The sequence below is a fragment of the Synchiropus splendidus genome, chromosome 9 (assembly GCF_027744825.2).
Source record: "Synchiropus splendidus isolate RoL2022-P1 chromosome 9, RoL_Sspl_1.0, whole genome shotgun sequence".
Lineage (NCBI taxonomy): Eukaryota > Metazoa > Chordata > Actinopteri > Syngnathiformes > Callionymidae > Synchiropus > Synchiropus splendidus.
The window spans coordinates 18,670,579-18,688,410 of NC_071342.1; the positions used below are offsets into that span (position 1 = coordinate 18,670,579).

At 42.4% G+C, this 17,832-nt stretch overlaps 2 protein-coding genes across 5 annotated transcripts in view; both read left to right on the forward strand.

Annotated features, from left to right (window-relative positions):
• Window positions 1-15,036, forward strand: part of ablim1a (actin binding LIM protein 1a) — a 42,403-nt gene extending 27,367 nt beyond the window's left edge. For 2 of the 4 annotated variants that reach the window (XM_053874569.1, XM_053874571.1), the window contains exons 7-22: window positions 1,981-2,068; window positions 2,544-2,608; window positions 3,406-3,450; window positions 3,891-3,968; window positions 4,084-4,242; window positions 4,383-4,427; window positions 5,135-5,170; window positions 5,241-5,370; window positions 6,279-6,398; window positions 7,580-7,684; window positions 7,809-7,856; window positions 9,819-9,904; window positions 10,011-10,134; window positions 10,237-10,298; window positions 10,375-10,435; window positions 10,558-11,272. In XM_053874569.1, coding sequence (XP_053730544.1) covers window positions 1,981-2,068; window positions 2,544-2,608; window positions 3,406-3,450; window positions 3,891-3,968; window positions 4,084-4,242; window positions 4,383-4,427; window positions 5,135-5,170; window positions 5,241-5,370; window positions 6,279-6,398; window positions 7,580-7,684; window positions 7,809-7,856; window positions 9,819-9,904; window positions 10,011-10,134; window positions 10,237-10,298; window positions 10,375-10,435; window positions 10,558-10,739 — 1,434 coding nt within the window. In that variant the 3' untranslated portion in view covers window positions 10,740-11,272. Of the gene's footprint in view, window positions 1-1,980; window positions 2,069-2,543; window positions 2,609-3,405; window positions 3,451-3,890; window positions 3,969-4,083; window positions 4,243-4,382; window positions 4,428-5,134; window positions 5,171-5,240; window positions 5,371-6,278; window positions 6,399-7,579; window positions 7,685-7,808; window positions 7,857-9,818; window positions 9,905-10,010; window positions 10,135-10,236; window positions 10,299-10,374; window positions 10,436-10,557; window positions 11,273-12,028; window positions 12,110-13,122 lie in introns of those variants that run through there. The other 2 variants (XM_053874572.1, XM_053874570.1) reach the window with 2 other exon arrangements.
• LOC128764619 (probable E3 ubiquitin-protein ligase TRIML1) lies at window positions 13,353-17,779 on the forward strand. Its single transcript, XM_053874525.1, has 5 exons — window positions 13,353-13,390; window positions 14,922-15,213; window positions 15,279-15,319; window positions 15,386-15,528; window positions 16,253-17,779. Exons 1-5 carry the CDS (start codon window positions 13,353-13,355, stop codon window positions 16,828-16,830), a joined length of 1,092 nt encoding a protein of 363 aa, XP_053730500.1. The 3' UTR covers window positions 16,831-17,779.
• Window positions 17,780-17,832: the final 53 nt, after the last annotated feature.

Sequence of the window (17,832 nt, forward strand, 5' to 3'; positions counted from 1 at the left end):
TCTCCTGTGTAATCTGGGGCAGCCAAACAGTAGCTCCACATGAATCAAGTGAAATATTCATCCCAGACAGATTTGCAGCCCTTTATAACTGAACTATGCGTGCGCTCCAGCAGCATATAGGCGAGCCTATTATATTAATATTAAATCAGCCAATGTGATTACACAAGTCTCCATTATTTTTTCATGCCGTCCGTTACGAAACGAAAAGTGTTTAAGTCTATTTATAAAGCTTCTCGAGCCTTTATTCAATAGTTTCCTGTAAAAAAAAAGACGAAGATCCAGTCGAAAATGGAGTTATGTCTCATTTAATGGTTTGAAAATGTCAAGGCTTACAGTAATCCAGCGTTAGCTCATGTCTTTATGACAATAGTAAAGGACCTTGGCGGCGGCTCCCCCTCCCAGCTGCTGCCAAAGCCATCACCAGTCTGACAGTCTAATCTTAGCTGGAGACCAGGGCCACGTCCAGTCCGGCGGGTGGTGCTCACAGTGTCTGTCAGCCAGGTGTCATAAATGCTGCGAGACTATGGTGACGGAACGCTGAGGACAGCAGTGCACTCATGTCAAGCACCGCTATTATACCGTTCAGCGTCGGTCATCATTGAAGCTCGGCTCCTTCAATAGACTGATCAAGTAACCTTTTAATGCAAATGTGCATCTCTGAGTGGCTTTTTGATCGTCGCTAATGGCTCTTCTGCAAATGGGAATATTTCACTTCTTCAGAGTTTCTGAGGAGGCTTGTGCGCTGCATGTGTTCAGGCATGATTTAGTTTAATGTAACTGGAGACTGTAGCTCCTTGTGTTGGAAGTGTGCTTCAGTATGAATTCGGCTATTCAGTGTGCTGGATTGAAAAGCTTGAGGTAGCGGCAGTTGCTGACAACTGAGTTAGAACGTCATAAAAAGACTCTCTAGTGCAGCAAGTTACAAACTCGACTAACTAATAGAAGAGGTACCAGTCGATTGCATGCAGTACTAAGACTTGCCTCCATCACCGTATGAAGTTTGAGGTCTAGATGTTCGCCCCATTTTGAATGCTAATTGTTAACCAGACGCACAGCAAGAAAGTGTGAAAAGGGTTTGGTGATTGACTCAATGAATGCTAGATATGGTGTCAGGAGTAGGATTTAGGAAGAGAAGGCGAAGCCAGGTCACTATGCCATGTGTTGATGGATATAAACACTAGTTAATTTTGACAAATATATAAAAAAAATGAATCGCTGATGCAAATAACTCATGAATTATGTATGAAGTTTCTTTCACTGGCAAAGTTTTTGCACCACATTATGCAATGTGATGTCACATCCAAGCGATGAGGAAGGTGACTAAATACAATTGCACTTATGAATGGAAAATTCCAGTTAAAAAAAAACTTCAGGTTAGAAGCACATAACACACAGTTTGCTCATCACTGGAAGACTTCCATCCTGATGTTTCTGCCAAGTACAGATCCAACTTGAATTTCACAGTTTTTGTGTCAGATATAAAAACGTGATTAACCATGATAGAGTAATTAGAAACCTCTAAATAATGAGGTCAATTTTTAATGGAGTCCTGACTCTAGTTTATATAATAGAAAAGCTCATTCATACACTACCTTTCAGAACTCTCTGTCTGAACTGCTTTACAGACAAAGCAGAGTTTTTAAGTTTTGAAGGTGGTGGAGGTACGTGTTGCCGTCAGACTGTTGAATTCGTGAACTGCCTTTGTTTGTTTCTTTATTTTATTTTATTTTATTTTGGTATTTTTATTTATTTATTTTTTATTTTTTATTTTCTGTCAGCACTTTATTCCAAAACACTTTCCTAGTTGGTGGGATCCCCACGGACCATGGCAATACATTTGATTCTGATTCTGCTCTTTGGGTCTCCAAGACAGTGTGAAGCAGATCTATAAAGTGTGGTATGATTTCTTTAGGATATGCCAGAGAAGGTGGATTTCCCCTCCTCACAGACTTGACTGATTCTCCTCTGTCTTATCTCCAGGCCGGAGATAAGCACTACCACCCGAGCTGTGCGCGTTGCAGCAGGTGCAATCAGATGTTCACAGAAGGAGAGGAGATGTATCTGCAAGGTGTGTGCCGTTTTGCTGTTCTCTCATTAAAACTTTATTACTGCGGTGTGACAGTGAACACAGCAGAACTGCCTCCTCTGGGTGTGAAGCCTCAGGGATCCTCAACACTTTGTCATGGTGACTGGAAAGATATTATTTATAGAGGCGCAACAGCAAAATGTCGGAGTGTCCGAAACTGATTCTTTGTTTTTTCAAGTCTTTCAAGTCGGTCTTTTTTTTCTCAAGTCAGATCAAAATGAATTGCTTACATTGTGTTTGCATCCAGCATGTTGTTCTGCACTGAGCGATCACATCCTTTAACTCTCAGAAACATCGGCACAGCATCGGAATAAATGGTTTGACTGGCAAACCGGATGTGTGAGGTGAACGTGAGCATGTGGACTTCAAAGAAGAAACAAACAAACTACTTACAGTGTGCTGTCTAAAGCTGTCTTAAGTACATTTTCTGTTGCACTTTCTCTGTCTCTCGTCTCAGGATCAACAGTCTGGCATCCTGGGTGCAAGAACACCACAAGGACAGAGGAGAGACACAGGGAGCGGGTAGGAATTTGAGAGTCACTGACTCCATTGTCCTCCACTCACTTAGAGGAGCAATTTGAGGAAACATTTGCGGCATGTTGACTAGCACTGAAACCATTGTTGGGTTTAATGATTTATTAAGGCGCTGGTGGTGGTATATCAGGCTGTTAAATCGTAGGTTGGACTTGCTAAATCTACAGTATCTACAGTACTATTTGAAAGTCTCATTGTCGTGCTACACACGATCAGTGTTTAAGTTGAGCGCTCCTGCAAAACTTTCATTAAAAAATGGCAACATCTGTACATTAGCAAAGCGCAGCGCTTTAGACATGTCGCATCACACTTTCAGTTTAAGGCGTTTCCAAGATCGAACGTAAAGAAGGCACCTAATGTTGTAGCAGCAGCCAAGAACACCAAGTTGCTTTGTTATTTTCCTAACTGTGTTAAATGTTGAGCAACTCAAAATCAATTTATCCTCAAGCCAAATTATGTGTATCAAGTGGCAATATATTATTATATTTATTACTTTATAAACATTTTTACAACGTGTGTTTCATTAAAAATATAAGAATTTTCATTTACTATTTAAAATATCCAACAAAAACTTTGTCACGTCTGTCACCTTGTCTTTGTGACTTTACATTCGTGGACAGTCGCGTCTTGTTTGGATGGATGCTTTATGTAAATACACCTTTTATCACAGCTCAACAGGCACTTTCGAGCAATAATTTCACAACTCAGTGAGTACGTTAGTGTGAGTGGAGAGGCAAAGCCCTGTGTGATGTCCTGTGAACCCCCCCCTCTCCCTTCCTCCACAGCTATTGCCTCCATCCCTTTTATTCCTCCAAAAAACAGAAAGGCAGGTACTGTATTCGCTATTGGCTATGAGATGCCATCATCCTGTGTTTCACCACATACTTGAAAGACAAGGCACATGTATGCTGCCCCTGCTGGAGACAGCTTGCAGTGCTCCCTGTGTGCCATCCAGCCTTGTAACTCATAGAAACGGAGCATGAAATTGAGACATTTTATGAAGTGTAAACACGGTCACCGACTTCTGGTTTATCTCCTCTACGAAGCCATTTATCCATTGAGCTCAAATGTGGCTTTCTTGCTATTCATGAACAGGCATGAGAGATTCAGCGATCACAGCCACACATTCACTTTGCAAACATGCAAATGAATGCGCCAATCACAACATGTCAACAAGCCTCATAGAACCAGACGTCATCTCTCATCGATGTCAAGGTTCTTGGAAGTTGAGGCCAAAATGTGTCCTGACTGTCTCTCTCTCTTTTCACAGCCGACGCGGTCGTCATCTGAAAGTATTAATTCCAGACCTTGTTCAAGCATACCGGGCTCACCGGGTCACACCATCTATGTAAGGCCGAAATTCCCACATCTGCAGCATGAAGAGTTTAGTGGCACGATTTCCCTGTGGTAATCGCCTCTCGTCCTTCTGTGTGGGCGCTGTGTGTCTTTGCTTGTCTCCTTAGGCAAAAGTAGACAATGAAATCCTTGATTACAGAGACCTAGCTGCCATCCCCAAAGTCAAAGCCATTTATGACATTGAGCGTCCCGATCTTATTACCTATGAGCCTATGTACTCCACCTCCCTGGACGAGAGAGAAGAGAGACGAGAAAGTGTGGGAGAGGTAACACGGCCTTCGGCATGGTCCCGCATGAAGAGCTTTACCTAAACACTGCATGTCATCTGTTTTCCTCCTCAATATATTCACTTGAACTTGGAATATGCTCTGACAATGTATTGGTTTTTGTAACTTCTTCTACACAGTTGCAAACTACAAGGAGGGAGCGTTCACCTTTGCCTGATGAAAAGGTGAGATCAGCTTTGAAGAAGTTTAGTTAAGACAGATCAATGTGATGCTAATAGGTTTCAAGTCAAGCTTGTGTAATGTCAGATTTTTTGTAAATAGGTATTTGTATTGACATTAGAAAGTCATCCATGGCTTTGCTAGTGGGCTCCCTGGCAGCCATTTTGCCTGTTATGACTCAGCAAACTTAGCATTTTTTGTTGGTAATCCTAGCATGAGCTAGTTAAATACAGCAGCTAGAGTTGAGTTTGCATCCTTGGAATTGAAATATTATTCAGTAGCTGAAGTCCGCTTTCAACTGTGTATAGCGCACCATGACAAAGTGGAGGTCAATCCAAATATACAGCAGACGCAGTGAGGTCCTTGTACAGACATTTCACGTTTCCACGTCTCCCAGTCGAAGACCTAGCTCACTGCTAACTACAGAAAATGCATCTCCAAAGAAACAATATAGAACAGGCTGGGCAAACTACGGCCCGGGGGCCACATGCGGCCCTTTAAACGTTTTAATCCGGCCTTCCAAACTTGAAAAAAATAAATTAATAAACCTTGTTAATGTTTTATTTTCCATACAATTCTGATGTTTGCCCACCCCTGACATAGAATCTTCTCACAAGGCAAATTAAATAAAGCGACACACGCTCCCTCTAGTGGTATCTACACTCCCATGCAACAAACAAGCTCAAGTTAACCTTTTCATTTTATTTCCTAGTTGTTAAGAAACATGTCGACGACTCCACCCGCTGAGGTAGGTCAATATTTTATCGACTTTTTGTCGATTGTCATGTAAGTGACATGTTGTGTTTGGGGCCACCCAGGGCTCCTATGACAGGAGAGAACGCATCCTCCATCGGTCGACCAGTCAAGGCTCCATCGGCTCTCCTGTTTATAATCGCCATGGTTACATCCCCACCTTATCACGGTCTCCGCAGCATTTTCACAGGCCAGGTAATAATGTTTCCATCACCTTATGTTCATCTACCACTGAGGCACGCTAACACACCTGAAACAATGCTCTATGAAAACTATGTTGTCTGCTGTGTTACATTCTAACCTCCCGCCTTTGCAACTGTGTTTGTTAGAATTGACTTTGGGGTTGTTTTTATTTTTGATTTGAATTGACATTTAGATATTTCCAAGCTGCCATAAAGGTAGGTCAACTTCAGAAGAAAAAGGTGGTTGTTGGAGATAATTTGTTAGAAATTTTAGATGGAAGAACAAGTGTAGCTACATTTATTTATTTTTATTTATTTATTTTTTTCCTGGATCCAACTTGATGAATCCTGAAAACATTCCCTGAAAACAAGACTGCAATTGTCTCAATGCAATTGCACGTGAAAGAAATAACACGAGAGATTTGCTAAAGATAAATAAAATAAACAAACAAAACAGAACTTATGGATGAAGAAGTGATTAAAAAGTAGTTATCTCGAATGACAGAAAAATGTTGTGTTCACTAACAAAAGCAAAACCAATGATGCGAGAAGAATAGAAAAGGCAACAGTATATTATATCCAGAGCAGATGTTTCACACAATTTGACCTCAGGGACGCTGGTTACTGTGACATACCACTTTGGGGCCAGAGCTGGACTTTGCTCTTGTTTGTTACCAGTGGAAGCATCTAAAAGTCAGTTCAAAACTTCCCTCTGTAAAACAACCCTCAAGTCACTGTGTGAAAACCAGTTTTAAAGCGTTGTGTTCGTCTTTGTGCTACACTGACCCTTTTGTGACTTTTAGTTTGTGCCCCTTTCATTTGAACCTCACCTTCCTGCTTTACTCCTTCTTGCCCCCCCGGGTCACCACCTCTGCCGGGGTCTCGACCCTCACACCACACGCCCACCTCTCCCCCCCGCAGAGGCTCTAACCGGCATGCAGAAGCTCTGTTCCTCCCTGTGCAGTAACAGTGTGGGCTCCAGAATTAGTGACTCCCGTCCCACCTCCCCTTTCAGACACCACTTCCTACCCCATAGTCAAGGTAAGCCCCCGCCCCGATCCACCTCCCTCCTCTGCTCACCCTTGAATCGACTGGTCATCTTCATCGACTTCTGCTTGTCTCACCTGAAGCTGTGGACCCATCATCACCATCATTAATTCTGATTCCGCCATCATGTTCCATCATATAAATCTAACTTTTAAGACGTAGTTTAGCGGTGGTGTAATGGTTAACCATTATGGAACCGTTACTGAAGGGCTCTGCAACAGACCATAAAGGCATGGAGCAGATCAACTTCCTTTTAAGAGCGGAAACACAGCCCCTTATGTCACTTGTTATTACATGTCTTTGTATGACTGAGGTGAATTTTCCACATGGAGATGGCCTCTAGTGCGTAATATGTTATTGTTTATAGAAACAAGATACGTTACCTAAAGCAGTGGTCTCCAACCCCCGGGCCAGGGACCGGTACCGGTCCATGGATCAGTTGAAATTATTATTTCCGTTTTATGTATTATCTGAGTTTGAATGATCTTTTATTTTGGAAAAACCTTTTATTTTGAAAAATGACCAGATTCTCTTGGTTAAGCCTCAGACACTTGAGAGCCAAAATGTAACCCACAAGCTCACAAAATGAGTCAGAAACAGTTGTCTTTGGGAAGTTTCTTTGCAAAGAAGAAAAGGGTCTGTGAAGAGACGGGAGAAGAGGCCACGACTTCCATGGAGAAGAACGTTTTTAACAGACAATAGCAGGAGTCGTACTTGAAATATGGATTCATGGTTCAAAGTGGCCTGACCTACAGTATTTAATGGAACCATGATCATCAGGTAAAAAATGTTAGGTGCCTACCAAAAGCAGGGGTCTCAAACTGATCCACAAAAGGGCCACAATGTGTGCAGATTTCAGGTGTCAAGTGCTGCTTGTTTCAGATGACACCTGACTGGTTAACCTTTTTGAGACCCCTGTCCGAAAGGAATGAACAAAAGCAGGAGTGTTTCAAGACAACCTCTATGAGCAGACTTCGGTTAGCAAAAGTGGCCAGAAGACGTCAGTATTTATTGATCCTCATCAAAGTTAACTCCCAAACTGTCATCTGCTTGACCTGACCCAGAAATGACTCCAGCTTCTCTCACCGGTCTGTGTGTACGTGTGACGCCATTCAGACTGTGGTTCCTCTGAAGTATCCCGTCTCACGTTCTGTTCTCGGTTCTTCTCACTGGAGGCACCGACCCGCCGAGCGGCCGGAGCTCCCCTCTCCCGCTCAGGCCCGACAGCCGGCCGGTCACCCCGCCTCTCTCTCAGACCCCTAAACATTTCCACCTCCCAGGTAGGAGCTGGAGCGCACCCTGTCACTGCTTTTCCCGAGCTTACGCTCTTCTATTTAAAGCTTTCGACTGAAACCATTGAAGCTCTTCTGAACGTGGGTGTCGATGACTGTGTGTGTGTTTCAGATCAGGGCAGCAACATCTACAGGAAGCCACCCATCTACAAACAACACGGTAACTTTTGAGCACCAAGTGGAGCCAAGTGTTGCTTAACCCCAACTGTGTCCACGTTGTAGTCACTGTCAGTGTCAATGTTTGAAGTCTGTCTCTGATCCCTGGATCTATCCTAACAAGTCACAGCCCTAGTCTCTTCTACTGAACGTTAAATTTGACAGGGAGGTTTTTAGAATATGGGATGGAATGTACGGTGGAACGGCCAGACTGACAACAGTGTATGGTACTGAACACTTACAATGTTAGTAATGGTTGTTTATTTCAATCTCTTCTGACACATTGTAAACACATTTCGTGACAATTTAAATGTCCATGATACATTTTTTGTCTTAAAAAAAAGAAGAAAACATCAAATTATTTCAACTTGGATTTAGAATGTACTGTGGCTCAAAGACAGCAGTGCATAGCTCTATGTTTACTACTCTTTTCCCCCAGCTAAGAATGTTTCAGATTTTTATTTTTTGGCTATTAATTATTTATTTATTCATTTTATTTATTATTTATGATTCATTTATTCTATTCGATTGAGTCAACAACAAAAATTATTCATGAATCATGTTCTTCTTCAATATTAATAATTGAAAATAATGTTTACTTTGACAGTAAAAGTAATGTTTTTTTCAGTCGACTATGACTAAAATAAAATGTAATATATTGAAATATTTAAGAAAAGGAATGCAACCAATTTCATGTATCAGTGTGATTTTGATAAAATACATTATATTTTGGTAGAAGCTTGAAAAGTAAGAGAACAATCCAAACAACATTTTTGGGGAATGTGAGAAGGTTAAATGCTGACAAAATAGAATAAAGATAAAATTTTAAAAATAGATAATAGATGAAAAAGGAAAACGGGGTTTGTAGATGTCAAATTTATAGCACATTTTTACTACTTTGACATACAAGGTAAACACAGCGATGCTCTAACAATCACAATAATGTTGTTAATATTTTAAGGTGAAAAAAGTAATAATAGGACACAGAAAATGGATTATTTACACATGCATATATTGTACGTTTTCCTGAAAAAACAATTTATACTATATTAAATCATTATACATTTTATGAAAATCCCACTTTTATATTTGAAAAGTAGCTGTGTATATGATGTTCAAAGAATAATTTAGTACTTCATAATGTTGGGTGACTTGCTATTGTATCTTTTTATGGCATCAAAATGTAATAATAACAATCATATAAAGATTTGAATCTGAAAATCAAACCCACAATTTATCCGGAAAAGAGGTCAGCTTTCTACACATATCGCAGTGACTTGTCTGGATCTTTCACCTGAACCCAGCAGGATATTAGAAAACACACTGAGGGATGTTACATGTGGATGAAACTGTGACGCTGATAGATCAGTTCCCATGGTAACCAACCTAGATACAGCTGTCGTAGCCCGTCAGAGCAAGTCTGCCGATGAGATCATCAGATCCGCCACCTTCCCGGCTGCCCATGCTCCCTGTCCGGGTGACGACAGCTCGCAGGGTGGATATTGTCCCCGCTCTGTCGCTGCGTTAGGTACAGTAGGCTCCTGGCGGGCATGTTGTCACTGCTGCTACAGTAGCGCTCCATCGCTCCAAGCTTCTCTGCATCTATGCTGGTCTACCAGAATATGATTTGCTTGCACACGCCGATCCTTTGCTGCTCTACTGCTACACTACCTGCCGCTCACAAATGGCTCGGACAGAGGTAACTGAGACTGACTTCAAACTGTCTGTCTGTCTTTCATCTGTATCCACCGGCCGATGAACTCATGACATAGCCATGATGTCATGCAGGTGCAGCCAAATATTCCTGGAAGCCCACCGCGTCTGTCTGGTCAACTCTGTCTCACATTTGTGTCCTGTCTTTATTTGTGTGCCTCCTCAACATCTACTCCTGCACCGGCGCAGCATGACACTAGACAGGAAGAGTGGGACACGTATGTATCTGATGTTACGTGTTTGACATCCCCAGGGACAGAAGGGAGGAGAAGATCGAGAGAAGAGGAGGAAGAGGAGGCCTTAAAAAGAAAACAGCTGCAGGAGGAGCATCTCAACAAGGTAGAAGGTCTTCAAATGGCGTCCTGAAATGCTGTGTTCTGTGAACACAAACCCTACTATAGTGGAGGGGTTGCAGAGCATGTAAATATTATTTGAATTTTTCTAGATCCAGTCTGGTTTGGGGAAGCTGATTCTGAAGGAAGAGATGGAGAAAGAGCAGATCAGGGATCGCCATGCGCGCAGCCACTCCGCCCAGCGCTACGACCCCAAACAGAGCAACTGTGACGCAGGTAGAGGCAGCATTCATCCTCTTAAGTCGCCCGCAGCGTGCTGAGCCACAAGGTTTCCACTGCGTCGCACCACGCCTCATCATTCAAATCCTCTATTTTCAGATCCGCCTTCACCAACCAAAACCAACTCTCTGCCCGGATACGGAAGAAACGGCCTTCATCGAGTGAGAGCTTTTGCTAACAGACTCAATCCTCTAGTTTAAATCCCCGTTTTAATGTTGCTGTGCTGCTCTCCCGCAGCCCCAGTCCACGGACTTCACCCAGTACAACAGTTACGGCGACATGTGTGGAGGAGGCAGAGGTGAGCTGCAACTTAACCCCGACTGCGCCTCGACCAAACGAGTCAAACCAGGCGATTTGTAGGTTGATTTGAGCGACACCATTAACTGTGAGTCTCATTCTCTGTCCCATTTTGTCCTGCAGAGTTTCAGGTATGTGTCTCATCTGCTTCTCTTCCCTCATGGCATGCTTCCTCACTTGTAAACTTGCTTGCTCGTGGGTTGGACTTAGCCCTGAATGCACACCGGCCCCCCGTGCCACACGCTTGCATCACTGTTTTAAATGTCACCGACAGGGTGCGCTGTGATTCGGTCTCCAGCACATGAAGCGCCCCTGCCGGTGAAGCACAGAGTGTCCTGTTTGTCAAGCTAAACGTAACGTCGTAGTCATTTAAAGAAGACGTAGAGAGTCAAACATGCGCACGGACATACAAAAGCCAGGCTCCGACTCCATCGAATAAAACTGTGCTGACTACCATCAGTGCCCACAGCCATCGACCCTGCAGCCCCTCCCACTCTGTTACATGTGTGTATGTTCTATTCTTTAGCACATTAAGGATGGCCGTGCAGCACTTGCAAGGATGGACAGGGGAGTATCTATGCCTAATATGTTGGAACCAAAAGCAAGTATCTTCTTCTTTTTGTACTGATCGAACATTGTGCACATATATTGATGACTCTTCGAAGCGCATCTAGGAAACAAATGAAAAGTTCTGTTTGAGACTCAGTGCTGCCCCCTATATAGACCAGTGAGACTCATACTGCCATTTTACTAACAAATTGAAAGTGCTTTTACAAACCAGTTCAGACTTGTCTTATAATGTGCTATTTTTATTTTAAGGATAAAGGTTTAATTTTTTTGGTTCTACGGTTGTGTTATAGTTACAGCTCTAATATAGATGTAGTTGATCTAGCAAAAGTGCTAAACCACAATTCTTTAAAGTCCTAAATGGTATGTTATGAAATCATAACTAACATAGTATTCCCAAGCAAGTATGTTTAGTTGGCAGTTAGAGAGGTCGGAACTGATTTTTGTTTTCGCAGTGACCAATTCTGGGTGTCAGCATGTCGCTTTAGGAGCTGCAGTCACTCTCAGCGCTCAGCATGCCGGCTTCTCCATGTTCATCTGCACTAAGCTTCCACTTACTGTGGCTGGATGCAGCATTCAGTGCCAGACATCCCGCAGGCAACTCATATCACTATATACCGACGAGTATATAAGCAGACCTTCAGCATATGAGTTGCTCCAGGGGCTTTCAATGACTTCCAGTTGCTTATTATTGAGCATTTCACTTTCCAATTGCACACATTTTAAACAGCTGAGATCACTATTTTGAGAGGATAACACAGGCATCACTATTCATAAAGCCAGTTTTTACTTTGATAGCCAACAGCGCTTTCATAGCAGGCTCCATGTTCTGAGCTAACTTCTGCACGATTCTACACCTCACAGTCGCACTACAGCACTTGATCCAAACCCTTTAAACCCACTCTTGCACATACCTGTCCTGCCTCCCCTCAGCCACTCTGACAGCTTGATCCACATTTGTGTCTATGATCTTGTCAAGTCTAAAGCTAAGGGGGACTTGAACACTGATGAGTCTCTTCTTCTGAAGGTGTATCCCTATGAAATGCTCATGATAACCAGTAGAGGGAGAGCTAAACTGCCCAGAGATGTGGACAGAACCAGGCTGGAGGTATCAGTGTTCCACTTCAATGTTGTGCAATTGATACTGGACTTTTTTTTGTGTGTGTGTAAATGTGATGTTACACAAATATATATATGCTTTTGACTGTTTGGTGACATACAAGCACTCGAGTCATTGATTCAAAGTGGATAATTTCAGGTTAAAAATACTACATTTTTTATGTTTCAAAGCAGCTTAACCTTTATATGATGAACAAATAAATCAGCAGTCTGTGATTTTTGTAAATTTAGTGAACAAAAATTGGGAAATACTATTGTCTGAATGTACTTTTTTTTCCCTGAAATGAAGAAATGATTCAATATAAGTTTATTAAATTGTTGAATAAATATAGGAAAGTTGCAAAAATGTGGAAAGGGAGCAAAAAAAAAAAGTAAGAGTAAAATGGAATGAGGTAAAAAGTTCATCCACACTGACCTTTTTAGTCACAAAGAAAGGCATTTTAAATAGTTGAAATTACAATTACACACAAGACTTGACTTGATATAACAACTTAAAAGGATTGCAGCAAGGCTAAAATAAAATGTGGGACAAAAAAGACATTTTAAAAATGTCTTCCTTTTTTTTATTGATTTCCCAATGTGATTTCAATGGTGAAAAGATTAATCTGCACAACTGTGGAAAGGATAAAAAAAAAATATTTTTTAAGATAAGGGAAAATGAAAAGAATGAAAATCTTACATTTCAATTATTTTAACATATCGGTTAAATATACTGTTCATGGGGGAATCAAACTTCTTCTGGAATATTTGCTGTGTTATATGAACTTAATGAAACACACTAAAATAACTCTTAAACTTCAGCTGAAGGGCTGTGACTCGGTCTAAAACTCTGTAAAGACACTTGGGAATTATCCACTTGCCAGCCTGACATTCAACTTTATCTCAACATGAAACATCAATGACTGTAATGTGCTTGATAGAACCAATGCTTCATGTCTTTTAAGCAGCTCCATTGACCACGGAACAACCCTCCCCTCCCTCCTTTTGTTTTCTGAATTCCAGCGCCACTTAGCACCTGACACGTTCTTTGACATCTTTGGAATGGAGATCCAGGAGTTTGACAGACTTCCTCTGTGGAAACGCAACGACATGAAAAAGAGGGCCAAACTCTTCTAACAGCCGCATGAACGTCCTGTACATTCTCCCAGATAGCACACGACAACTGTATCCTAGTTTAGCTTTATTTCCTTTCATTCTTTTTCTAATCTCTTTACAAGATCTCGGAAGCCGAAATGGAAGGCTTCCGGAGACGACGGATAGACTTGCACAAGTGAACAAGATTTATCGTCCATGTTCAAAAATGACAAAGAATGAATGATGAACAAAACAAGGGTTGCATCTTTGGGGGTTTGACTGCGCTTGTTTTATTTCTTGCTTTGCTCCGTGTGGGACTGCTTCCTCCTCTTTCTTGCTTGTTTCTTCCTGCTCTGTTTTGCTGTTGATTCCTGTGGAACTTTGTAAGAACAACCCTCATGACAGATGCTCGTAGCTTCAACATGAACCAGCCCCCCGTTGCTTGGACTGAAACACTTTTGGTCCGAAAGTCGCAACAATCGGCTCAATGAGTCTTTGAATTAAAGAAAAACAGAGGGGGCCACAGTCAGCCGACCCTTCAACTGTCCCGCTACACGGCTGCTGTACATGTCCTCACCCATCTCCAAAAGGTCTCAGGCCCACCACCACCCCTTTAATGGAAATCTCATACCGTTCAATCCAAATGACAGGATCCCAGACGTAAACACCTATTGTAAGAGGACGCTGTATTTTATAAATGGATACCCACACTGCCATTTGTTGTATGAAATTTAAGCCAATAAAGCTTTAAATCACCGAGACCCCTCCAGGTACACCGAAGGTAAACCTTCTCATTTGTCTTCTGTTTTTCGTTTCAGTGACAAATACCTATTTTACTCCATGTGAAGGGATAATAAAGGGGCTATTGAGGAAGTAGGCGTTTAGTCCGAAGGATTTTCCACGGTGTTTTGATTCTCAAATGAATCAAAAAATCTCATATGTCTCCACCATCAGTGCTCTCTCAACAGCTGTTCAGGTGTTACTCATCTTCAGTGGTCATGTGGGCTCGTAAAAGCTTTGTAAAATCCTCCTGTTTGGTCTTATTAAAGCACCAAACTCAAAGTTTTTAGTGATGTTGGTCTCCTGGGCAGTGGTCTGTTTAGTACGAATCATTTGGGACTTTCTCCTGAACCAGATATCCAGCTCTTAATTCATATCCCGAGGTCATTGTAACTGCCAACATAGGCAACATGGATCAACTGCATTTTAAGCAAGGAAGAAAATGACCCACCACTATAAGAAAGCAGTAACACAAAAAATGCATTGGATAGTACGGCCCAATATTAGGCTTCTGATGTGTGAAAGAAAAGCTCTCCTCAGTGATGTTACTGTGGGTCTATGTCTCCTATATAGCACTTATAAATGACATGAGAAAAGTAACATCAACATCATATCTTGCACTGTGAGGTTTTATAATCTGTCTGCAGGCAGTGTTAGAACAACATCAAGAGTTTCTCAAGTGTCAACGGGAATCAGTGAAAAACAGACTGAAGACTCTGGCAGTTCACCAGTCGGAGATCGCAGTGAGTTTTCGAGCCAGACATGAAACAGTTCTGATGCATTTCCTGGTGCACAAAACAACAAATTTCCCAGTCAGTAGAGAGCATGCTCTCCTGGTTGGGGATGAGTATATTCCCCACTGAAATGAGTTAGAAAAGTTGTTGGGAAGTGTCAACTAAGAATTCCATTGGTTTCTCCTGAGAACCTGTTGGACCTCATCTAAGCAGCTCTATACTCGCAATACAATGTCATTTGACGTTGCTTTTCTATGTATCATTGTCTCAGAGAAAGTCTCTTGCGATAAAAGAGAGGGTTGTGGTCCAATATCAGGAGATCCAGGCTGTCCTGGATGAGGATCTGAGGATCACGCTGTCGCACCTGGATATGGAGGAGCGGGCAGCCGTTACAGCTCTGGATGTGCTGATGGAGAGGAACACTTCTCTCATCCAGGATATAGAACAGGACCTGGCCAGAGTCACTGTGGCGCTTGGCCAGAAGAGCCAAAAGATGGACGCGGCTGTGCGTAGACCATTGCATTCCATTATATTGTTGCTTTCAACCTGATTTTTAATACTTCTCTGCAGCGCTTTTTACCAAAGCCGGAGGACATACAACTCAAGGACAGGTATGAGTAGGGCCAGGAAAACAACAAACATCCTGCTCAGGAGTTCAGGTTTTTATCTATCTACAGGGTGATGAATGTGTTGAACAACTCGGACCCAAACACGGTGACCTTGGACGAGGCCAAATCTGATCTGATTCTTGAGCTCACCTCCGACATGCTTTCGCTCCTCTGCTCGAAAACGCCACTGATGAAGAAATTCGTGGACCTCTGTAAGTGTACGAGGTCACATATTCCACATGTTCTTCAGTTTTTGTCCCCTTTTTTCTCCATAAAGGGCAAGCTTTAGTCCAACCTTTAATACACAATCTTGGCTTCCGGTACCAACACCCGAACCCTGGAGCACAACTGCACACTGTAGTTATGGAAGACGCTTGAACAAATTCACTGTCGGTTGCTCTACTCGCTCATTTTACAACCATTATGATTTCGTGCAATGAATGCAGCGAGGGGTAACGTCATGTCCCGGAGCATTATAAGGGTTCCATTATAAAGCAGATGGGTTTATCATCCTCGAAGAATCATACCATATTTGTTTTTTTTAAGGTTTTCACAAAACTCACGACTGAACGTTATAGGAAGGCTTTGGGAACAGGCACAAGGGACAGTATACTTGAATTACCGGTCATTTCAAGGCAAGTCCATGAGACGTCTTGGTAGGTTTTGGATGCAGGAGGTTAGACAAATGTCACATCATGGTCAGAGGAGGGTATACAGTATCAGGACTTACCAGTAGGTGAGCAGAATAAGTCGGGGAGTGGCATGAGGGTAGTTAGGAGGAGGGTATGGGATCTTAAAAATGGATTTGACAGCAAGTGACGCATTAGGCTGTGCTGTTGTCTGGTGTATTGAATGATCGATGGGCAAGGCACAGGCATTTCAGTAGTGTAGCTGTTGCCGCCTTCACAGTGACTGACTTCATCTCATCGTCTCTAGACGCCAGTGAGGTCACTCTGGATCCAGACACTGCCCACCCCAAGCTGGCCATCTCCCCCATGGGTGATCGTGTGACCTACACAGACATGTGGTCAGAGCTCCCGGATCTCCCCGAGCGCTTTGACAGCACCCTCAATGTCCTGAGCTTGCAAGCTTTTCGTCTGGACCGCCACTATTGGGAGATAGATGTAACTGGAAAGACGTACTGGGAGCTTGGTGTGACCTACCCTAGTATTCCCCGCAAGGGTACCAGTGAGGCCTGCTGGCTTGGCCGGGGCGAGGAGTCCTGGTGTGTGGAGTTCTTCAATGGGGACTACACAGCCTGGCACGCTGGGGTGCCACATCAGCTGCCTGCCTCTGAACGCTTCTGTCGGATCGGGATTCTGTGCAGTTTCCCTGCAGGGACGGTGACGTTTCTTGATGCGGACACTATGATTCCACTCTTCTGCTTCTGCGCAGGAACTTTCTCAGACTGTCTCCACTTGGCTCTGTGTCCTGGTCACGACCAAAATGGTATCAATGCCAATCCAATGGTGATCATGAATAACTCTCCAAGTCATAGTGCTAGTCTGTCATGAGACACTTGGTTTCTTGGTTCTTACACACCAAAGATAGCCATAAAATGATCCAGATAAACGACCCATGTCTTACAAACAGTCACAGTGAGCTTCAAGGAATACACCATAACATAGTATTACTTATATAATTTCTTCATACATACCCATTTCAATGCTTAAATTTGTCAGTATTATTTTAAATATCAGATTTCAGGTGCACATCCCTTTCATCCTTTTATATGAAATGCCTTTCACTTGTGTTTTTTCCCCAATATATACAAATTCAGAGTTTAGTATATTTACAAATATTATTTACATGATGTAATGAAGAGTATTACAAACAAAACACTTTGTTTTTTCAAATTAAACTGCCAGACTAGACTAGGGAAACCCTTGACGTGACTCACGCAGGACACATGCTGGCAGACAACCACTCTCACCTGGTCATAATATAGTCATTATACTCATGAAGCTTTTGGACTGTGGGAGTAAACCAGAGTGCCCAGGGGAAACCCACAGAAGCGCAGTAGGACATACAAACTCCACAAAAAAAGAGCCAAGGTACACTCCAAACTCATTGTTGCCTCAAGCTGGATTTGTGTGTGATGGATCAAGAAACATTTTTTTTTATTTACATGTTTGTTTTTGTATGTTTACCTTATACAAACAATCAAGATTTATTTACACACCAGCTTCAAATATTCTGACTGATGCCCAATGATTATGCACCACATAAATCACACCTTTTACTTGCTATTTTTTAAGGTGAGTACGTGCAGAAAGTTACATTTGACGGCACGTTTTTTCTCTCGTGTTTCACTTTGAGTTTGCTATTGAAGCATGGGCCAGATGTTGGTATACGCGATCCAAAGTCTACACCTCTGTAAACACCCGTTGTGAACTTTCCTCTGTTTATTTAGCCTCATTTATCTGAAATAGATTCATCTTTCAAAACGTACCTATAAAGAAAACATGACGGATCCATGCTTGATATAATAAAACTGAACTTATTCTGAGTCTGGT